Consider the following 23616-nt stretch of genomic DNA (forward strand, 5'->3'; position numbering starts at 1 on the left):
TATTGCCTGGGTAAGGAAGAAATGGGAAAAAATCCAAATAAGTTTCCACAAGCATTCCCTGACTAGAGATACTCTTAGAAAAGAAAAATCTGAATCAAAAAAGGGAGTGAAGCTCGGGCTTTGATAACCATAAATGCACATACTCTTCTCTTGTTCAGTCAAAGTGCCTCCGTCCCTCACAGGAAAATTATTAGTTTTCCTGAACTTTAGGACAGCCAAGGTAGTTTCTCATGTGCCTTTTTTTCCAGAGTAGTACAGGTGTCTGTTTCCCTCTTAATATGTGCACTAGCATGTAAACATTTGTATAGCCATTCCCATGTGACATTTCACACCTTTTTCTAGTGTGGATATATTTGCTTGAGGTAAAATTAATAAGAGAGATTACCTGAACGGGCAGAGAAGAAGCCAAGCTCCCTGCTTCTATGGGGGGTCAGGGAGCAAGGGCACTCTCTGGGCCTGCACAGCAGTGAGAAACAAAAGAGGTGAGGCTCTAAATGTGACTTACAGATTGAGAGGTTTGCAAGAAACCATTTCTTTGAAAGGTGACCCAATAAGCAAGAGTCAGCCATACCATCATTTGAATTCAGCAGTCTTTTCCAGTTGCTTCTGCAGCAGCAGGAGAATGTGAACCTTTTGTCTTTTATTTTTCTTAACAGTATCACGGTTTGTGAAGTACACAGGATATGGGAATGCTGCTGGGCTCCTGGCAGCACGAGGCCTAATAGCTGGAGGCCGGACAGAAGGTGAATACTCAGAGGATGAAGACACTGATACGGAGGAATACAAGGAAGCAAAACCCAAGTATGGGCTCGCTTGTATCCATTGCTTCTCTTAGTGTTGCCTTTTCTTCTACTCCTTTTGACAAAAGTCCCTTTTTATCTCTTCCTTGCTCACCCCATTACTCATTTTCTCCTTTTAACATTCTGCTTGGCGTGCATTTCTGTATGTTTAATGCTGTGGTTACCTGCTTCGGTGCCTAATGGCCTTGCTCACTGCCTGCTACCACATCTTTGCTGTTGCAGGTGGGAACTTAGTTTCTGGTCAGACCAGCAGCTGCAGAGAATCACACCAGGTGGTGGCACCTTTGGCACGGTGTGCCATGCTTTCACTGTTTCACATTCCACTTTATACATAGCTCTTTATACATAAGCTTGTGGGTCATGAAAAAGGTACTGACTTCCCCACAGTTGGTCTAGGTAGCTTTCCCTCTCGCTTCCTAGCTCTTGTCCCATTCCTCCCAACTCCTTCATTACCAGAAGGTTCTCTCCCTGGCCCCAAATATTTAGAGAATGTTCATCATTCACTCACAAAGACATTTTGCAGACATTTGGCTAATTCCTTTTTTATCAGCAGTCACAATCCCATTTCAAGGTTTTTCCTTTTGCTGCCCCTACCCATTTTTTCTGCACATCTGAAATGTATTGTGATGTATGTGGATGTATTGGCTATATATGCATTCATTAAAGGGGAAAAATTGTGATTCAGAGGAGGAAGACGTGAATGGGAGAAGTGTGAAGATCAGTACATGGACAGTGAGCGGGACAGGAGTGAACTGAAATTAGTCAAGACTGCTGTTCTAGAATATATATGTATTTATGAGTCCTGTTCTGGACACTTTTGGGATAGAGACACAAAAGCATCTTTGTCTTTCTTCCGAGTTGCTTCTGCTAGTTTTAATGTTAACTGTGTGTGTGTGTGGTAGCCAAGTGAATTATAGTGCTAGATTTCTAGATTACTGACCTCCTTTTGCCCTGCCTCCATGGATAACAAAGTCCAAATGGAGAGAAAAATCCCCATATGTTTGTCAGTAGGTGGATTGCCACTTGCCCTGAGAAAACCTCTTATGTCATTTTCAGTAGTAGATGGACCAAGTAGCATCTGGTGCTGCCAACAGTCATTATGCCTGTGGTTAATATCTCTGCTTAACATGCTTCTGCATTCTTTGTTGAAGTTGAACTCCGGCATCCCTGGCAGCTGGCTTTCCAGGCCCTGCTAAAATACCTCCAGTGAAGAAGTGCCCCCCTTTTCCCAAAGGCAGCTAGTTCCACTCTCAAACAGCTTTTATGGCAGGGGTGGGGGAACTTTTTCAGCTACATTCCCTCCTGGACAACTTTCTGAGGGCCACATGCCCACAGTGGTCGGGGCCAGAGGCAAAAGTGGCCAGAACACTGAATGCAAGGCCCTGAGCCTGAGCTCCCGCAGCCACCTCCTGACATAAACCATCACCACCAGCAGCAGCAGAAGCCCGGGGAGTAGCAGCTGAGCGAGCCCAAGGACATGGAGAGGAAGACAACATTGAAACAGCAAACAGCTTTGCTGTAACAAATGCCTGTTGCCCTTCTGCCTCTCGGGAACTGCCGCCCCCGCTAACACCACCTCCTCTTTCTTGGCAGTGCCGATAACGATAATGTTATTTGTTACTTAAATTAATTTTTGTAAATTGTATTGCTTTCATTGTATTTTTATACCTGTGTTTATTTTTCTTGTAAGCCGCCTCGAGGGCCTTTGGCCAAAAGGTGGGGTATAAATAACAACAACAACAACAACAACAACAACAATAATAATAATAATTCTTTCAATGTGTTATTGTTTTGACTTACTTCTCTAGCATTAATCCTATAACTGGACGGGTGGAGGAGAAACTTCCCAACCCAATGGAAGGGATGACAGATGAGCAGAAGGAGTTTGAAGCAATGAAACTGGTGAACATGTTTGACAAACTCTCAAGGTACCACAAGATAAGATTATCTGGAAATGGATCAGTGGTTTGGAAAGGAAGCTAAAAGAGGAAGAGCAGGCTACTTAAAATGAAAGGGTCTGAACTCAAAACTTATTGTGCCTTCAAACAAATAATTTGTGAATTTTACTGATTAACATTTGACCTCTTTTATCCCCCAAATCATTTGATTGCCTTAGATTGCAAGCTCTTTGGGGACGGGACTATTAACACTCAGAAAAGCTGCTGAAAGTTACTCTGAGCCCATTGGATAGTGCAGGATATCAATTTAATTAATTGATTTGCCCAATGAGCTATTACTTTGGGAGTCAGGGAGTGGGAATGCAGTAGAACTAGTTTGTCTGAAAGAATCCAAGGAGTGAAATAGTGCCCTGCCATCATGGCTTCTGTAGGCATTCACTATGCAAGATGGCTGTAGTGTACATTGCTTGCCTTCAAGTTCCTAGCAACACTGGATTTTCATTATTCAGTAGGAGTAGGGCTTCACTGTTTGCTATATTTGCCAAATTATGGTTGCTAGAAATGAATTTAGCATGCATCTCATTTTTTTTTACCATTTATGTTTTGTAGATGCTAAGGTGCTAGTAGATTAGGAGAATTTTGTGGAACTTGTTTAGGATCAGTAAGAAGGCAGTAACTGGTGACCAACAAGAGGGTACATATATCCTGGCTTTTCACTACTGCGAACTACAGAGCTGCTGGCATGAAAAATGCTGTCCGCATGTCATCAGATGTCTTCCTCAACAATGAGGACTAGAATTATTTGTTTTAATATTAAAATTTAAATTCCTAGAATCCTGAAAAAGAGGGGGGAAAGAGTTCCAAGATCAGTGTTTGTAGGTGGTGGCGTGTCTGTGCTGGAAAATGAACACTCTGGATAGTCCTGTCTCAGTAACCTATTAGAATTCTTTGAGAGTGTCAACAAGCATATAGATAGAGGTGATCCAGTGGACATAGTGTACTTAGACTTTCAAAAAGCGTTTGACAAGGTACCTCACCAAAGACTTCTGAGGAAGCTTAGCAGTCATGGAATAAGAGGAGAGGTCCTCTTGTGGATAAGGAATTGGTTGAGAAGCAGAAAGGAGAGAGTAGGAATAAACGGACAGTTCTCCCAATGGAGGACTGTAGAAAGTGGAGTCCCTCAAGGATCGGTATTGGGACCTGTACTTTTCAACTTGTTCATTAATGACCTAGAATTAGGAGTGAGCAGTGAAGTGGCCAAGTTTGCTGACGACACTAAATTGTTCAGGGTTGTTAAAACAAAAAGGGATTGCGAAGAGCTCCAAAAAGACCTCTCCAAACTGAGTGAATGGGCGGGAAAATGGCAAATGCAATTCCATATAAACAAGTGTAAAATTATGCATATTGGAGCAAAAAATCTTTTCACATATACGCTCATGGGGTCTGAACTGGCGGTGACTGACCAGGAGAGAGACCTCGGGGTTGTAGTGGACAGCACGATGAAAATGTCAACCCAGTGTGCGGCAGCTGTGAAAAAGGCAAATTCCATGCTAGCGATAATTAGGAAAGGTATTGAAAATAAAACAGCCGATATCATAATGCCGTTGTATAAATCTATAGTGCGGCCGCATTTGGAATACTGTGTACAGTTCTGGTCGCCTCATCTCAAAAAGGATATTATAGAGTTGGAAAAGGTTCAGAAGAGGGCAACCAGAATGATCAAGGGGATCAAGGGGATGGTGACCAGTAGGCATTACTGTCTCTAGTTGTTTTCCATGAAGCCTGCAAGTTTGAAGACGTAACTGAGGTTAAGGGGGAGTTATGTCTATGCCCTGTCTGGGAACGGACTGCCAGGGCCGTTGCTATGGTAGCCATCTGATACCGACTGGGAAAGTTCTAACAGAGTCTATGTGTTGTCGTCTTCTGAATTATGCCTCTGAGTTGAGAGGCTGTCTTTTGTGTTTATCTATGGAGAGAGATGTACCAGAAGGGGGGTGACTGAAGAATCTCTACATGTATTTACTCTTAAGCCTCTGGCCTTAATGTCTTTCAATAAAGACTCTTAACATGCTCTGAAGAAGTTTCTTGCTCAACTTAACTCCAACGTAATGTATGCTGTTTCACACAACAACGCACACACGCCAACAGCGACTCCCTTATGAGGAAAGGTTGCAGCATTTGAGGCTTTTTAGTTTAGAGAAAAGGTGGGTCAGAGGAGACATGATAGAAGTGTATAAAATTATGCATGGCATTGAGAAAGTGGATAGAGAAAAGTTCTTCTCCCTCTCTCATAATACTAGAACTTGTGGACATTCAAAGAAGCTGAATGTTGGAAGATTCAGGACAGACAAAAGGAAGTACTTCTTTACTCAGCGCATAGTTAAACTATGGAATTTGCTCCCACAAGTTGCAATAATGGCCACCAGCTTGGATGGCTTTAAAAGATTAGACAAATTCATGGAGGACAGGGCTATCAATGGCTACTAGCCATGATGGCTGTGCTCTGCCACCTTAGTCAGAGGCAGCATGCTTCTGAAAACCAGTTGCCGGAAGCCTCAGGAGGGGAGAGTGTTCTTGCACTCGGGTCCTGCTTGCGGGCTTCCCCCAGGCACCTGGTTGGCCACTGTGAGAACAGGATGCTGGACTAGATGGGCCACTGGCCTGATCCAGCAGGCTCTTCTTATGTTCTTATGATAAAGCGAGAGTGAGGAGTGGGCAGATAAGAAGTCAGTCAAATTTGATTTTGCTAGCTCAGATAAACAGTTTAGGATTTTTTCTTTAAGCTATTAACAACTGGCTTGACCTGAGAATTCAGGGTAGAAAGTTATAGGCCATCCCCTGAAGGTTTGTACAATGTTTATCTACTTTAAGCATTTGAGTTTTGTCATCTCCACAAAGTTCATTCTGCAGGCTCTGTAGTGATGACTCTGGATGGCTGCTAGTAGGAAGTGCTATTGCAAAGACAGATGGCAGCTGATGCCACCAATTCTCTTTCCCAGCAGTCATGTACTCTACAGTAGTTGTTCATACATCATTTAAGAGTCACATAGGCAGGAGTACAGGATCTTCCTAAAGGGTTCAAATGACATAGTGCTTGGCAGTAGTCTGTTTATGCAGATACCCCATGGTTCTAGTGTGCATTAGACAGGGAGAAATGCTAGTCTGAGCATTTCATTAACAATGATTCCACTACAGCTTCATTTTCCTTTGTTGCTGACATTGCCTAATCAGAAGGACCCCTGGAGGCATTTGCCAGCTAGATTGTCTAGGGTAAAAAGAAAGATTTTAGAGCAATTACTTTCCTTGTACTTTAACACCCTTACATTTCAAGAGGATGTCTGTCGTGAGGGACTTCAGAATGCTGATAATTGGCATATGGTGCATGGCTAGAATGCCCCTTTGAGTAGGGATACAACCAAAAAGATGGCTGCACTGCACCGCAAAATGAAGGAAAACTAATGGGTGCAACATGGGCCAAATTTCAAATATATTTTCCCCCAAGGAGAATGGCTCACCATATAAACTGAATTCAATCAGAATATAATCAGTTTATTTTAGTTTGACAGTTCTGTTCCAGTTTCCGAGCATGAAAAACTACTTTGTGTCCAAACGTGGAGAGCATATCCTCTCTACTCAAGAAATCTAAACAGCACTCTCAAGCTAGACAAACTGATACAATATTCCATTTGCATTAAACAGGAGAATAAGAAATCTACGTTCTGATTACATTCTTTTTATGTTGCTGAGTAGTTTCCCCTGGAGAACTTTTGTGTTTGAAAAATGTTCTTCATATTTGGAAAATCAACTGGCCAAGTTCTCTTGATGTGTTAATAGAGTCTTACGAGATAGGAAAGCTGTGGATAAGTCCTTTCAGTTTAACTTCAAGGGAGCCCCATAGCCCAGTGACTGAGTACATTATTTGCCAATATAAGGGCCCCAGATTCAGTTCCTAGAATCTCCACTGAAAGCATTTTAGGTACCTGAGCTGGAAAAGATATCTGCCTAATGCTCTGTAGACTGTTGGGTTATTGCAGATTTTATGTATACATAAAAACCAGTAGCATCTGAATCTCAATATATAGAGCCTAAAGCTTCAAATTCTCTTCCAAGAACTAGTAATAATGCAACACCTGTACTTGGGCAAAAGGTGCCAATATGCAAGTTCTGGGTATGAGCAAAACAGTGCCAGCACATGTACTGTAGGCCAAGCTGAGGGAGGACTGGGGCTGGTTCTACTGCCTGTGGTGTGGGTGTGGGTGTCCATTTTATACTATCTTGTCTAGGGTAAAAAGATAGATTACAGTTCTCAAAGTGAACATATCTCTGACCTGACCTAGACATGGTCTTTTTCTTGATAATCCTCCTAAGGAGCCTCTCCCTGATCATGCTGTTTCTCTCTTACCATTGCAGGCAGCAAGTCATCCAGCCAATGGGAATGGGTCCAGATGGCAATCTAACCTCTCTCAATTTAACTTCCCTGGAGGATGCTATTCATCAGATAGCTGAGGAGAGGTTATCATCTGACTCTGACTTAGAATTGGATTGAATCAACTTTTCTGGTTCTTCAAAAACCTATGGACCCTCTATTCTCCCTCCATAACAGGTGCTATATCAGGAGACCAGTCCCAGGAAAACTCTCCATGGGCTGGACCCCCATTGCCCAGATTGGTATATCATCTTCTCTAGCCCTTTAACACTCCCACTCTAGAGAGCTCTTTACAGCTTAGCTCTCTCGATCTCTTTCCCCCTCTATGTCCACAATAGTCTCCCACTGACTGATTCCAAGGATTCTCCAGCACAAGCTTTATGAAGTTTGGAAAGTAGGGAGAAGAGAGGGCAATCTCTTATTATATCAAGAGGATTTAGTAGCACATGGAGTGTTGTGAGGACACATGCAGTTACTTGTATAGGAAGAAAGTGTGGTATACACAGCTGATATGTGTGTGTCCACAGCTGGAATACGTGTTGGTACTTGTGCCAAGCACATAATGTAGCAACCATATAGTGTGGTAGTGTTTAAAACACACGGATGTTCTTGGCAAATGTGTTTGCATAAGATATGACTTGTTCATATTTTAGGCATGCGTGAACAATGAGAAGCCTGCATTTTACATGTGAAAGGTAGGACTGTGTACTGCTGGAGGTATACATGTGGGATGTGTGTGGTAATCACACATTTTAAAGCACAATGGAAATATTCAGGTAAGAAAATGTGTGCATTGTTGAAATAGTATGTATATGTGGGACACGTATCCAGAGACATGGGATAATGTGAGCAACTCAAGACATCCTTTGCTCACAATGGCATTAATGTTGATATTTGCAGATAATGTGGGGCCAGGAGGGCTCTGATCCCTATATAGCCTGACACTGTAATGTGTTCTTCTCTACAATGTTTAGTTTCTGGATTAATCTCACTCTTTGCGCTCTTCAAACAAAAGGCAGTGACCAATTACTTAAGCTCACTCTAAAATTATCTGCTTCAGTTCCCATATTTCCTTAGCACTTCGCACTCACAGGTTGTTGTCAGGTACTGTCATCCTGATTATAGACTTTTCTATTCAAAAAAGCAGTCCTATCTTCCACCTTCTTTTCACTTTGCCAACAGTTTCTGATCTTAGCACAAATATAAATGATTTTCACTAGAATAAATGAAGCCTTCTGATAACAATGTGTCTATATCTGATTATATGGGTTACTGTATGTAAGCAATTAGAAATTATATTTCTAGGGAATCTGCATGTAACCGTGGCCAAACTGGGAAGGGTCCAGTTATACTGAAGCACAATATAGTGTGGATGAGCCAAGGATTAAACATTCTATGCCTGCAACAAACTGAACTTCATTGAAGGGATTTGTTTATAAGAGTTAATCTGTAAGTGGAGGGTCCTGCCTCCACACATGTATGGCATGTGAAGGATTGGATGTTGAGCTTTCACTTCTGTGATTCTAGCAGTACTGTTTGTAAATGTTAGAAACTGGGTTGTTTCCACAAACTGCCTTTAAACTTTGGTATCATTATACCTGACCCTTCTGCATGTCCTGTCCCAGCTATATAATGCATTTAAAAGGCTATTATTCAGATGTGTTTCAAAACAAGGAAACAATTTTGAATGCAAAAGGGGGCCTGTAGCTCACACTAAAGTACCATCTAGTCTAGTCACCTGTTTCCCACAGTGATTGCCAGACACTTCTAGGAAGCCCACAACGAGGCCTTCCCCAGTTGTGTCATGTAGCCACCATGACTAATGACCATTGATATTCCTTTTGTCTTCCATGTGTTATGCCATATTTTTTTCAAAACTGGCAAGGCAGTGGGTGGAGATACTTGTCTAGATTAAGTGGATAGTATGCTGGTGTCTATGTTCTAACTAGGATGGTATTAGCAGAAAACAAATATAGAATTATTCCTAAACATGTTTCTGGTTTTACATTTTTAGAAATGAGAAGAGATTCCATGAATACTGAATTTTAAACTGTTGTAACCCACCCTGGGACCTGCTGGTGAAGGGCAGGTGATAAATTTAATATCACTTAGAACAGGACAGACATTTGGTGTCCAAAAATGAAGTATGTTTTAGAAGTAACAAGGTGTTCACATAAGCACATCCCTTGCCTTACTAGTGTTCTACAGTATGCAATAAAACACACACTTGTGCGCATGCGCACACAGAGAGAGACATATTTCTCTTCATTGGGACTAGTGATTCAAATATGTCATTTGAATGGCTTACCCTAAATTCAAATACTTGCCAATCCAATATTTGAATCACACACTGAAATAAACAAATCTGTTAATTCAAATATGCTATTGCAAACTCTTTGCAAAAACTGCCTTTCTGGAAATGCAGCCTCAGAGAATAAAAAAAATCCAGCCTCTTAGGTCAGTTAGTAATTGGAGAGAAATAAACAGAGCCCTTCCAACTAGAGGACCAGACTTGTCAGAATTTCTAAGTGTGAAGGGGCCAGGTACTTCTTGGCTTACGTGGCTATTGCAAATTGGCTGGTACATCAATTAAGTTAACATTAAGCAATATGTCTGACATGTACAAAGGACTGAACTGCAAAGGGGTGTTTACATCTTTGGGGTGATTTGAAATGCATAATATAACAGTACTAGATTAATAGGTTTCACCATTTCCATGTTAATTTAGGGTAACATTATAAATAACAGCATCCTAACTGTCCAGAGCTTCCTTCCATCTCGTAATCAACAATTGCACAATGAAAGAAATATGGAAATGGACTGCCTTCAAGTTGATTCTGACTTATGGCGACCCTATGAATAGGATTTTCATGGTAAGCGGTATTCAGAGATGGTTTACCGTTGCCTTCCTCTGAGGCTGAGAGGCAGTGACAAGACCAAGATCACCCAGTGAGCTTCTTGGCTGGGTGGAGATTTGAACCCTGGTCTCCCAGGTCGTAGTCCAACACTCTAACCCAGACTTTGCCAACCAGTGTGCCTCCAGATGTTGTTGGACCACAACTCCCATCTTTCCTGACCATTGGCAATGCTGGCTGAGGCTGATGGGAGCTGTGGTCCAACAGCATCTGGGGGCACACTGGTTGGGAAAGGCTGCTCTAACCACTACACCACACTGGCTCTCACATGATGAAAGAAGAATCCCTGAAGTCTAGCATCTCTTTTAAAGGAATGGTGAGCAGACAAAAGTCTACCATTCACTGATGTTGTGTATTCCCTAACGTCACAAAGGTTGAGTAAGTTGGACAATTATTTGAATGATGAAAAAAACTTGTGACCATTAAATGAGCTCAAGAGCAAAAAAACCCAAAACAAGTTTAGACTTCAGATACTGGGAAACTTGCAAACAATATTAAATAGATTGTTAAAGAGTGCTTTTATTTTGAATACTAGTCATTGCTGCTGTATAAGTGTCTGTTCTTCAAATAGCAGCTTCAACACCTGTTATAGTTTTTGCTAGAATTGTGGATACATACATCACCTTATCTTGTCATGTTACATAAATGATACACTGCATATTAATACATCAAATTATTTTTAGAATCCCTGCTTTCAGGCTGATCTTCATAGCAACTACAGCAGAAGACACTGACTCAACAGTCAAATTTCTAGGTTCACTTTTGATTAAAATTGCCCTAATCCAAATTCTTTCACAAAGTCTTATGGGAGACAAAGTCTAAGAGGGTGATCTGTATTGGGAGGTAGCAGATGTCATCTTCTTACCTTTTGGGATCTGGAGCCTCTATGCAAAAGCCAGTTCACAACTTAGCATTTGATCGTAATCTCCCAAGAGCCTGCAGAGGGCACTCAAATGCAACTAAAGTGGCTCTCCACATGATTCTTAGTTCTTCTAACCTACTAGGTGTTATCAAAATGGAAAGCATATTTTCCTCCAGACTTCTGCTCTTATTGCAGTAATCTTTGGCTTTGGCAAAACAGTCTTTTTAGGCGATAAACATCTTTTCCAACAGCAGCAGTCAGTTTTCCTATTTTTCTTTTGTATCCAGCTAAAAACAGAAATAACATATTACTTGTCTATGTAACTTGCTTGTTCCAGAGGCCATCAGTTCAACAGCTGATAGTGACCAAGTCTAAAAGGAAGAAGTGATGTCATTTGCAGTTTAATGAAAACATACTACTGTTGAGTTGCAAGAATACAACCATACTGGAAAAAGCCATTGATTGTAATGTCACCCAAACCTGATCGGTAAATGAACCTGGTGAAAACCAATGTTTCATCCTCGCCACAACATCAGCCAGAGGGGAGGAAAGCAAAGCAAATATGCCTGACATAGATCCTACTCCGAGCCTTCACTTAAAACACCATGCTGATTTCTCCGATGGCTATAAATGAGATTCTAGTGAAAAATAGCAGAACTGCCACTATTTGTTTTTAATTGCCCATGGTGTGTCAAACACCAGTCATTCTCAAGGGAAAAACCGTAATGGAAAGAGGGGCAGCTGAATGCAAGATTGTTCCCATGAGGTTGTATATTCTGGCACACTTGGATTTGAGTTCCTGATGCTTTGTTCTACTCAGAGCAGACCCACTGAAATGAATAAGCCTGTTAGTCATCACTATTAACTTCAATGGGTCTATTCTGAGTAGGACTAGTACTGAATACCACCCACAGTCCTAATTCAAAATCATCTCCAGATTTCAATTCTAACTGCAGAGCTAACAACACATGGAACTATTTGAATGATAATGTCATAGTAGGTAGAGTCCCTGGATTTATCTGGGATCAAAACTATATAACTGACACAGAAATATCTGTAAGATTGAACACTGGGATGTACAGATTGGGAAAGAAAACAATTACATAGACCATGTTATGTTAGGATTGGCCATTAACTTTTGTTCTTTCCAGAACTCCTGCAATTTGTACTCGGGAGATTCTGCAACGGAGTGAGAGAAGGCAAGTTTTTGAAGTCATACTTTCATACCTTTTCTCTTTCTTTCCTGATTAATTCTTGCAACTCCTGCTTCCAGCCCAACAGTTCCACCACTTTCTCCACTCCATCGATGACGTCTCCCAGTTCAGCCACATCACTGTGCTGTGGCTGATAAGCAAATGGTCCCACCAAGTCCCGATTGATCAATACACGTGGAACAGAGATACGAACTGCACCAGCCAGACTGGCAAATGGCTCCACCTAAAAGTCAAGCACCAGAAGAAGAAGAAGAAAAAGGCTGCATATTCTGTATAAAAGTAAATGTGGCAGCTCAAAAGAAATTCATAACACACTGCTATCTGTTTTCTCTGAGAAACCAGTTGTAAGGTCTCAAATGCTCAAGAAAAACCTGAGTCTCAAATCAACCTATTCCTCACTGCCCATCAAATATTGATTAAATAAGAGGGTTATATGGTACTGCAAATCAGGACCTGCTGACAAAAAAGAAGCTATTGTAAAACATAGGATGACAGTCCGCTGCCTTTATATAGTGGCTCTGCAAAGTGCTCAAAGCACTTCAAACATGGATTATTTCAGGTAATCATTTTGGTAACTCAGAAAGGTAGGCCAGCAATATTATCCCTAAATGAAAGAGTGCAGCTGAAGCTATGAGACAATGACTTGCTTAAGGCCATTCAACAACTTCAGAGCTAAGCTAATATTTCAATCCAGGCCTTCACGTTTCAGAGATGCTCTTAACCATACATTATACCAGCTGTTCACCTTACTTAACTAACAGAGAGCATCCCAACAATAACTAAGAAGACCCACATGGTTCTTATTTAGGGAACTGGATGTGCTGATTCACCATTTCTGTATATGTGTGCTGTTGGCTTCAAGTCTGCACTGCCCCCCTCCAGCTAACACAGCTGTTGATAGGGACAATTGGCAGACAGGAGAAAGTTTCACATTAAGCCTTCTCCTGCGAGTGCAGGGAAAGTAGTGGACTAGAGAGAAAGTTACTTGCATTTCCAGTGTTCCTGATTTTGTACACAATACTTAGCTAGACCCTCTTGTCATCTGTATATGCTGATGTTTCCTTTATTTCTGTTTTGCCACTGAATGACAACTTTGATTTTTCAAAACTACAAAATTGTTCATATTTCTTACATTACTACACTCAGAATCCCTTCTTAGATTTTAGCAGTGTTTCCCATGCCATTTACAAACCCATCTTACACGTGTCACAAGATCTACTTGATTTTGTTGCTCCCTGAATTGCCACTCTTTCCCCCTAGATTCTCATTGCTTACACAGTACTTTATAAAGTCCCTGAACCACTCTGTCTCAATACCCCAGCTTTCACTCTTTTCCTATGTTCATGATAGCCCAGACCTCAAGGGAGGTTCCGATGACAAAGAGCAGGTCTGCCATAGGAAAATCAGTCACATGCAAGAAGAACCGATGAGGGAGCTCCTCTCCAAAAAACACAATGTCAGGTTTGATGATTCCAGTGCACACAGGGCAGTTAGGGATCTTGTCAGCCATCACATCCTCCTAAAATGATAGCATAGGTAGCATAAGCCCATGTCAGGCAGTATAAGCCACATTCTGACATTACATCATCTGAAATGACAACGGACCCATTCCTTAGGTATACCAATGGTACACAGCAAGCAGTAATGAAGCCAAAAGCAACCCTGTCGACCCTCCCCCCCCCAAAAAAAAGAATCCTGATGCCTAAGCCAAACATAACCAGCATCCTCTTGGAATATCCATCTGATATTCCTGGAGTGGTATATCTGCTGGCTGTCACTCACTCTGAAATCTTCACCAGGGTATGATCTTCTACAGACAGTACAAGTTGCAGAAGCAAATGTACCATGAGCCTCAACTAGTTTATCTGGAGGAATCCCAGCAACTAGAACACAAAAGTAGAGTTAAGATCAGTTCAGCTGAAACCTTTCATCAGCTCGAGAGGTAGTAAAGCGAACAATACCCTCCCTGCCACCCAAAAAGCTCTAACACTACCTCAGTTTGGACCCCCAAATCCAAGTCCGGAGGGCTTACCTCTCTCCAGTCCATCAATGTTCTGTGTGTACAGACGCAGAAGGAGCCCTTTGTCAAGTAGTAGTCGGAGGAAGTAATGGGCATAGTTGGGTCTGTAATTACCAGGGTATAACTCCTTGGCTAATGTAAAGAAAGGCTTAGGATTGTGGAAAAAGTAGTTAAGCTCAAAGACGGCTTCTGGGTAAGGAATATTATACTGCTGGAGGTTACTGTAGAGACCACTCCCAGGAGACCTGTGGCGACAAGAAGGGAATAAAACCAGGATGCAGAACATGCCAAGAAACCAAGCCATTCCAAGGGTTTTTCATGTGGTGATATGTCCCTATGAGACGCAAACTCACATATGAGAAAATACACACAAGAACAGAATTAGAAACACTTCATCACAACCCTGTCAAGAAGAAATGTGTTGGTATAAGAACACATACCACCAAGATGATCTATCATGTGTTATGTGAACAACTTGTGGTGAACTGGAAGGAAAATTTGGCAATGGCGGAGTCTAATTCTCAAGAAGCTACAATACATTTAAGGATGGAAGGAGATATTGTGACAATGGTATCAGAAAATGGGGAGGATGGTAGTGGGTAGCTTCCTTAGTAAAATAAATTCACATGAGATAAGGGTGTTTCGACTTGATAAAAACACAAGCAGAACCTGCTGGATCAGGCCAATGGCCCATCTAGTCCAGGATCCTGTTCTTACAGTGGCCAGCCAGATGCCTATGGAAAGCCCACAAGCAAGACCTGAACGCAAGAGCACGCTCCCCTCCTGAGGCTTCCAGGAACTGGGTATTTAGAAGCACACTGCCTCCAACAATGGAGGGAAGGCATAGGTTGCAATCCATAAGGAGGATAGCCTTGTCCTCCTGATGCATTTACATATTAGTTGTTAAAAGTGTTTAACTTTTTCCTAGTCTGTATCTATACTGGAATTGTTTTTAGATGTTTTAATTTTTCACTTGTGTGTTTGCCACCCCAGGCAACTTTGGGAGAAAGGGCAAGATATACATTTAATAATAAATAACCTCTGTGTCAGCATAGCAGGATCAAATAAGCAAATGGGAATACAGCAAAACATACAAGTTCCCTACCCTTGGGAACAAACACCTTTACATGAATACTTAGCTTTAAATACAACCTACTTTTTCAGATCAGATTTATGTGCTCACAGGGGCCTGCTTTTAACCTTACTCACTGGGGTGAAGACGCACACAACCTTTTTAGAGCAACTGAGCTCTCTGGAAGCATCCTTACTGCACCCAGACTAAGCATACTATATTCTTCTCTAGGACAGAGCTCTGAAAAAAATAATTCTAAAATTTTAAAGCAGAAGTTAAAGATGAGTGTGCACTGCATGAAGTCATCCAAAATCCTCATAGCAGTTTTGCACTTCATTGCCTTACTAAGAAACTTTTTTTAAAAGTTTTTTTTCATTGAATAAGGCAATGACTGAACGACTATGGACATAAGCGTACATGCAATGCTTCCACAAGTTAAATAATGGCAGACAGTCCACCTGAGGCATCGGAGGGAGATGCAAGACTGGTGAGTCAGCATTCTGTTCACTGGAGTGCATGTTGTCACTTCAGTTTCAAGCCAGGAAGAAAGAACATGCACAACAGCTGATGTATTTGCTTTGGATTCAGTTTTTATTTGCCTTCAGCCATAGACTGAAATCCATAAAAGGGACAACGATGCATTAAATTCAGGTTAAACAATTACAGAACATATTGTGGCATCTTCCATGTAGCATAAGACCAGACATAATTTTTTTGGCATCTTTTTAATTCTTCGGCAGCAGAGGTTACAGCCAAAGCATACCATCAAGAGACCTCATAAGGTGCCATGTTGGAATAAAAAAAAGTTACATTGACAGCGACAGCCTCTCTCCCTCTTCATTCAGTTCCAAAAAGGAGCCCTAATTTGCTCCTACTGCTTGCACTCTGCTTCTTGGGGCTGCTTCATATGTGATATGGGCAGCATGGTGATGCTGAAAATAGTTTCCACAAGGTGGAAACTTCAGAGTGGGAGTAATGTTTGCACAGTCAGGCGATCAAGACCTTGGCAGCAGCTCTAGAGTTACCTGAAATCTGGGATGCCGCTAGGAGTGCTGAGCCCTGCTCCAGCCATCGCCACTATCCTCTGGCATTCTTTCTTCCGAATTAATTCCGTCACATCCTTCAGTGTGAGCTTCTCCTTTCGACCATCATCTCCCCCTCCACCACCTCCAAAGAACACCATTAGAGTAGCAGATAAAGAAAAAGGCCTGCTGGTGACAGAAAATATGCAACAGGTTACAAAGAAACACATTCAAATGTCATTCTCCAGAATGAAATTACGGAACCTGGGAGAAAACTGCCTCACTTCACAGTAGTACCAATTTTGCATTCAGTACTGAATTTGCTTTTTATTATTGTACACTGCCCTGATATTTTATGATATGTCAGTATGGAAATACTTTTATTAATTAATAAATAGGGAAAATAGGAACTGATCTTCCCAACTGTGATAACTAATAGGTGGGAATACCCATAACTCTGTGTGTATGTGTATGTGTGCATTTTAAAAGACTTGACTATTTCATATATAATTAGGGCCAAGGCAACCTTTTCCACAAAGTATCTCTAACCTCTTATTGTCAAGATGTGAAATGATATTAGGGGATGGCTTTTGACATAGCTGGTCCAATAAAAAAGTATTTTTTAAAATAAAAGAAGACAGACTCTTCAAGCAGCTGAGCCAAACCACATGCTATAAACCTAGGGAAGGTAAATTTCCCCCTCACTCCAAGGATCAGTAGTGAAATAGACATGAGGGTTTAAATTCATTCTTGATCCCAGATATGGTGATCAGGTAGACCAGAGGTAAGGAACATCAGACCAGGTGGAGCATTTGGTAATACAGAGAAGGATTAGATGGGAGAGTGAAGAGCTGGATCCAATATCCTTTCTACTGAGCTAGGAAAGGAATTCCAATGAGTTGAGCAGAAGCAACAGGGTTAGGTAAAATAAGTTGCTGTGGGGATTTTAATAAAAATAAAAATACATATCTAAGGGCTTAAGGATGGTTAGGAAGAAGCATAAAGCATTTATTTATTTATTAGATTTATATCCCATCCTTCCTTCAGGTAGGAGTAATTGGAAAGCAAGATAATTGCATGGAACAGGTACCAAATTCAAAAGAAAGAATTGAGAGCATGCTCTTTAAGTGTGCTACTGTTGCAGTGTGCTAAGTGTTGCAGCCAGGGTTTGGATTCTTTTTGAATTTAAGTCGTGGCTGCAGCCAAGGCTTGAAGTGAAATACACTTAAGAGTGTGCTTCCAATTCTTCCTTTTGAATTTGGTGTCATGGCTTTACTTGTCCCACACTTGATGTAATATGATTTAAAGCATACTCTGAAAACACTTCCTTTGCAGCCATGGCTTGAATTCAAAAAGAATTCAAATGCCAGCTGTAAAGGAAGGGTAGAGACATACTCACTTTTGTGCCGGTTCCATCGCGACTCTACCTCTCTTTTCTGAAAATGGGGGCACACAATGGCAGTCAAATCCTGCCCCTTTTTACTCTAAAACCTGGTCGAATCAGCTCCAGTGCAGGTTTGTTTGTTTTTTAATCAGATTTATTAGTCACCCATCTGGCTGGTTGTCCAGCCACTCTGGGCGACATACAGAATAAAAACATACAAATACATTAAAGCATTAAAATCTCAACAATATAATAAACCTAACCCACCCCAAAAGCCTGTCTGAAGAGCCAGGTCCTCAAGGCCCGGCAGAAGCTCATCATAGTGGGGGCGTGACGGAGATCGTTTGGGAGGAAATTCCACAGAGTGGGAGCCACAATAGAAAAAGCCCTCTACCTAGTTCTCACCAGTCTAGCTGTTTTAACTGGTGGGATAGAGAGGAGGCCTTTTGAGAAACTCAGCTTGAGACAGATTTTGCAGCTGATTGGTAGATCAACCCGTTTGTCTTCCAAGTGTGGCCAATGCAAACGCTTTGGTGTAGGTTCAGGCAGAGACAGAGATTGGCCCAGAACCTTGCTGTGAGCAGTCCTGAAAGGTCCGAAGTCAGCAGTGGGGAAGGGAGGTGTGTCCACCATGGGTAGAGTCACTTCAAAATGCAGCCAGAAAAACCATTCTCGTTGCTTTTGAAGCGACTAGTGTGCCCACAGCTGTAGAATTAGAACTGCATGTTAAGTCAAGGTGGTTCTTATATTCTTATGGGATAAAGTGGATACACACACATAAATAAGCAAACAAATAAAGAGTCCAAGCACACTTTGTGAAGGAAAGTACCAGAATTCAAAGCCAAAACCACAGACTGCAAAAAAAGGAGAAGTAATTCATACCTCACTCCATAGGTGCTTGTCATCTTTTCTATAGTGCTTGCTGAAGTCCTCTGCAAGAAGAGATTTCCATTTGGAGGGCAGAATACAGGTTTCAATGAGATTAGAGGCAGATTTTTGCAGGCCATAGAACAAGAAGAGCTCCTGTAATGATGTTGCTGTGTATATATCCAGACATTCCTCCTTGCTAAATGACATAACAATCATTTTCAAATTCAGGCCTTATAACATCTGGTTAAATGGAGTTTCTGCTAAAGAATGGAAAACCATTTTACAGTGCAATCCTAACCATGTCTACTCAGAAGTAAGTCCTACTGAATTTAATGAGGCTTACTCCCAGGTAAGGGTGGCATTAGGATTGCAGTCCAATTTAGTTAATTCAAGCTTTATGTTAGGATTGAGAACCTCCAGCCCCTGGGCCAAATGTGGCCCACAGGGCTTCTTCAGCTTGCTGGCCTTTCCCCATATCCCACCCCATCTTCCAGGCCTCCTTTTCCCTGCTGCTGAGTTGTAATCTCCAATCATGGGGGAAAGTGATCGGGGGGGGGAAGAGATGGGGGGGAAAAGATGGGGGGAATCTTCCCCTGTGCTGCTCAGCTGTTTGAAGATCATTGCTCAGCAGCAAGGAAGAGGGAACATGGCTGAGTCCCATTGCTAAGCTGGCCGTGAGCTGAGCTGCTTTTCCTTCATAGGCAGGTTTTGCATTGTTATGCTGCATAATGAGAAAAGGAGCCGCCATGGGAAGTCCCACTGCCTTTCTGTGTTGAGCACTGAGAAAGGGTAACCCAAGCAAGCAGAATGTGGTTACGTAGAGAAGCATAGCCAACATAGTGCTCTCCAGAAGTTGTTGGACTACAGCTCCCATAATTCCTGATCACTGGCCAGGCTGGCCAGGAGATTAACAGAGGTGAAATCCCACACTATCTGGAGGGCAACCTGATGCAGTGGGTATGTATGCATGTAGGTTTGTGAATGGGGTGTGTGTCTATGTATTCTTTGGCCCTGCCTATTTCAACCCTTGCTCCCCCCACACACTACAGGTATATGGCCCTTGACCACTCGCCCCCAAGAGAACAAAGCCCTGGGGAGTTTCCCCCTTGCTTTATATGGTTACTATTTGCGGCAGAACAGGAATTATTTTTAAGTACCTATCATGTGGTTGACAATGTACGGACAAAGGAATAGGGCTTTGCTTCAAAGAGAAGCTCAAAATTTACACAAGACAATGGATGGAAACAGATAAATGGGGAATATACAAAGGGATTCTGAGATTACATTTTACTTGCTTTGTATGGTCCCTGAGGGTGTTAGTTATAAACCATTTTGCATACTAAGTGTTCTACAAACAGGTACAGATGTAAAATAATACCAGCTCTCTAAAATGGCTTATAGGGGGAAAGCCATAGCTCATTGGTAGACCATACTCTTGGCATGCAAAAAGTCCTAGGTTCAAGCCCTGGGGTCTCTAATGAGTTACCATGAAAAGGCCTCTGCCTGCTTGAGATTTCGGAGAGCAAATCAGAGTAGTCAACCAATGATCTGACTCTCTGTAAAGCTACTTTCTATATTCAACTGTCCTCCTTATACAATTATTCTAAATTTACTTTACAACAGTCTCTCCAGGTACCTGTGAGCTTTTCCTTCCCAGTTCTTAGTTCTCCTTTTTCTAAAATCTGACGTGCCCTTTCCAGATCATTCATAGTCTCCTGAATTAGACTGCTACTTACCCATTAATCTCTGAAAACTGGCATCACAACCTACATGCCTTCCTGCGGAGACTCTGAAGTGTAACCTCCAGTTCATTTCGCTCCAGCTGCCTAGTCCTGTATCAGATTTAAAAAATCAAGAGATGGTTCCTAGGTCTGCTTCTATATCCTTCCTTTTATTGGCTCTGAGATAATAATAATGGCTCCGCCCGCACCGGTGGGCAAAAGGCTGGCATCCTGCTGTCTCTCTCCCCTTCCCTTTTGGCTTGTTGTACTAGTGATTTGAAGGTTGAGGACGATTTGGAGCATAGGGCAAAGCATCACTCTGTTTGCTTTCAGCGATCTTGAGCCAGAAAGAACAGCTGAACTGCTCTTTACCATAATGTTTCTAATAGAAGAACCTATATAAATTCATGCTAAAAATCCATCTCTCAGGTTCCCCCCCCCCGCAATATATTTGCCCCTGAAAAGTGGCCATGGAGATGAAATGCAACAGCACTTAAGGAATTATGCTGCAAAAGTTCTTGTTATACAAAATACCTCTGAACTGGTAATACTTTCTTCCTTTGCAACTCCAATGTAAATGTAGATCCTGTTGGGTGTAATCTTGCTCACAGTAGCTTTGTATTGTACTTCTGCACCATTTGGTGTTTCACTGCCACAATTGCCCAAGAAGCACAGCTTTAAATTTTACTCAAAAGAGAACTTTTTCAAAAATACGGTCTCCTCATTAAGGCAAAGCCCATGGCTGTCACTTTATTTGCCATTTTTCTAGAGACATAAAGGTCTTCCTTGCATATCCCCATCCATGACATTTATTCATTAAAAAAAAAATTATCTCTGTTGTCCAACATATGTCAAATTAAAGTTGGTACCGCTTCTTTAACAATCATGAAAAGGCTGGTACATGTTGTTGGGTTTAGTGAGGAAGTAAAATGAGCAAGCTGCTTTTGTGTGGATCTGGTAGCTGACATGTGCCCCTTAAATTCCAGAAATCATAGAACTAGACCTGGATGGAATCAAAAGGCTATTTAATCAAACTCTCTGACACAGTGCAGTCATTTATCCAAAAACTGATCAATCCAGACCACAACATTCTACAGTCACTGAGTAAGTACATCACAGAAAGATGTATGGTTCATTGCATACTTAGATTCCATAAATTATTCAATGTATGGTTCCATTCCAGAAACATTTTGAGCTCATCAAGCCTAGTACCTACTGCTGTGCTCTAAGATCTTACACATATCCAAAAACTATTATTATTATTATTAAATTTATATCCTACCCTTCATCCCAGTAAGAGCCCACAGCAGCAAACAAAAGGACTAAAAACACTCTACAACATTATAAAACAGACTTTAAAATATATTAAAACAAAACATCTGTAAAAACATATTTTTAAAAAAGCTTAAAAAATATCTTTAAAAGCTATTCCAACACAGACTGGGATAAGGTCTCTACTTAAAAGGCTTGCTGAAAGAGGAAGGTCTCCAGTAGGCGCCAAAAAGATAACAGAGATGGCACCTAATATTTAAGGGGAGGGAATTCCAAAAGTTAGGTACCACAAGACTAAAGGTCTGCTTCCTATGTTGTGTGGAATGGACCTCCTGATAAGATGGTATCTGCAGGAGGCCCTCACCTGCAAAACACAGTGATCAACTGGGTATATAAACAGTAAGATGAACTTTCGGGTATCCTGGTCCCAAGCTGCATAGTGCTTTGTACACCAAAAGCAAGAACCTTGAACTTTGTTAACTCCTACATGACCTCTTAGGTAGTTGGGGAGTGCCATATGGGTTAAGTATGGATGCCCACATCACACTTCCTCATTTCCTTATGGGAGAGCTCTACAAAAGGAAATTTTCTTTAATTTAAAATAATTTGTATCCCCTTGTTCTGTGCTCAGGGCAACTCCCACCAATTGAAAGCTACAAAATAAATCATAAAAATATAACACCATAAAATAAAACCTGAGACAAATATAGCCAATAAAAGCAACTTAAAAGCAAGGGCTCACTAAAACTTCTAAGCCCAGCAGCTCAAATACCTGACAGAATAAAAACATCTTAACAAGGCAATGAAGGGAAAACACTAACAAAGTTGATCAAAAGGGTTGAAGAGTTTTCAGTTTATTTGCTGCTTCCATTCACAACACAAGATGGAAAATATTACTAGCATGATCCACCCTCCCCCATGTATAAGAGAAACCTTACTCTCCCAATAATAGCTATTGCCACCTTCTCTTTTCTTTTTATGGAACATATTAAAAGTGTATAAAAATATAGAAAAATGATCTGAGTGCTAATAATGAAGTAAATGTTATATATGCCATTGGCTAAAATGAAAATATAAGCATTTCTAAATAAAGATCATGACCATAATTATCCATTTATCAGTTTCCCAACTGTTAATCTGGTCAATCTATCAATTTCAGCTACTTTCAAGGAATCGCTCACACATGAAATGGTTCTTTAAATGTTTGGTGTTCAGCAATTATAAACTATTCAACCACAATCAGATTTTGAATAACCACTCCATACTTAACTATAAGTGCAAATTAAAATAATTTAAAACAGTGCAAGTGGATCAAATTCCAACATAAATCCTGCTACATAAGTGAAAAGCACTTATAGTTAAGTATGAGGCTGACATTTCCAAAATTAGTTTAATTAATATTCCAGTTCTATCATTTGTACTGTAAGATACCACCTATAGTAACATCAATTATATTGCATCTCCCTGCAGTTCTAAGATTAGGTGAAGGTGTGTGTGAAAGAGAAATAGAGAGCCCTGTTCCTTTGTAACTTCCTCGCCCAAACCTGTTTCGTGCCTTTTTCTTAAATGCATTTTCTCCTAAGAGTCTTTCCATAATTTGGGAATAGGTTTTCGTTGTCACCTTTTTGCTCCGCTGTCCTAGTATGTAGAAGTGACCTCTCAAAGTGATCGAATCTGGCAAAAACGGCTCAGGAACACGAGAAACGGCCTTGTCAGGCCATTGGGCTCCATATCGTTCAATGAAAGGCAGCGGCTCTCGCTGGGACTTTCTGCATGGAAAGCATGTTCTTTGCTACTGAACTGCGGCCCTCCCCCTGTGTCAAAGAATATAATGAACCTGAAGAGCAATAATAATAGTAATAATGATGATGGTGGTGGTGTTGCTGGTAATTTTTGTTCAATAAATGTGGCTGCACTGGTTGACCTCGTGTGAATAAGATAGTGGTGACATTGAGGCATTCAGTATCAACAATATGGAGCTCGCCGCCCCCATGCCGGGTGAATGAACGGTGTCGCGCAGGGACTGCTAGGCCACTACGGCAAACAGAAGCTCACGGGTCGGTTGCAAAGTTCACACCTTTCAGAGAAACATAGGCCGCTGTTACCATGGCGACCAGCAGTCTGTTCCGCGGAAATCTTG

General features: G+C 41.4%; 2 protein-coding genes across 7 annotated transcripts in view; one reads left to right on the plus strand and one right to left on the minus strand.

Moving 5' to 3' along the window:
* RIC8A (RIC8 guanine nucleotide exchange factor A) overlaps positions 1 to 9104 on the plus strand; it is a 35186-nt gene extending 26082 nt beyond the window's left edge. For both annotated transcript variants that reach the window (XM_061609856.1, XM_061609857.1), the window contains 3 exons: positions 657 to 801; positions 2609 to 2728; positions 7109 to 9104. In XM_061609856.1, the coding sequence (XP_061465840.1) occupies positions 657 to 801; positions 2609 to 2728; positions 7109 to 7244 (401 nt within the window). In that variant the 3' untranslated portion in view covers positions 7245 to 9104. The remainder of the gene's footprint in view (positions 1 to 656; positions 802 to 2608; positions 2729 to 7108) is intronic.
* A 1429-nt stretch (positions 9105 to 10533) lies between these two features.
* On the minus strand, positions 10534 to 23611 carry SIRT3 (sirtuin 3). Of its 5 annotated transcripts, none has more exons than XM_061609859.1 (9): positions 23554 to 23611; positions 20220 to 20315; positions 18496 to 18679; positions 16233 to 16415; positions 14148 to 14380; positions 13898 to 13998; positions 13473 to 13634; positions 12129 to 12338; positions 10534 to 11188 (listed from the first exon to the last, which is right to left on the minus strand). In XM_061609859.1, exons 1-9 carry the CDS (start codon positions 23582 to 23584, stop codon positions 11168 to 11170), a joined length of 1221 nt encoding a protein of 406 aa, XP_061465843.1. In that variant the 5' UTR covers positions 23585 to 23611; the 3' UTR covers positions 10534 to 11167. The 5 variants fall into 5 exon arrangements, with proteins under 5 accessions (XP_061465843.1, XP_061465842.1, XP_061465845.1 ...); XM_061609858.1 differs by having other exon boundaries at positions 16233 to 16418; positions 23554 to 23609; XM_061609861.1 differs by lacking the exon at positions 23554 to 23611 and adding an exon at positions 23098 to 23526 and having other exon boundaries at positions 16233 to 16418.
* Between the last annotated feature and the right edge of the window lie 5 nt (positions 23612 to 23616).

The sequence above is a fragment of the Rhineura floridana genome, chromosome 2 (genome assembly GCF_030035675.1).
Source record: "Rhineura floridana isolate rRhiFlo1 chromosome 2, rRhiFlo1.hap2, whole genome shotgun sequence".
In the NCBI taxonomy this organism is placed as follows: Eukaryota; Metazoa; Chordata; class Lepidosauria; order Squamata; family Rhineuridae; genus Rhineura; species Rhineura floridana.

Coding starts and splice junctions, on each gene's coding strand:
- SIRT3 (XM_061609858.1), bottom strand. CDS start 23,584: ATGGTAACAGCGGCCTATGTTTCTCTGAAAG. Junction 14,381..16,232: donor AGCGGCATCCCAGATTTCAG/GTAACTCTAGAG, acceptor TTGTCGCCACAG/GTCTCCTGGGAGTGGTCTCT. Junction 12,339..13,472: donor TCATCGGAACCTCCCTTGAG/GTCTGGGCTATC, acceptor CTTGACTTTTAG/GTGGAGCCATTTGCCAGTCT.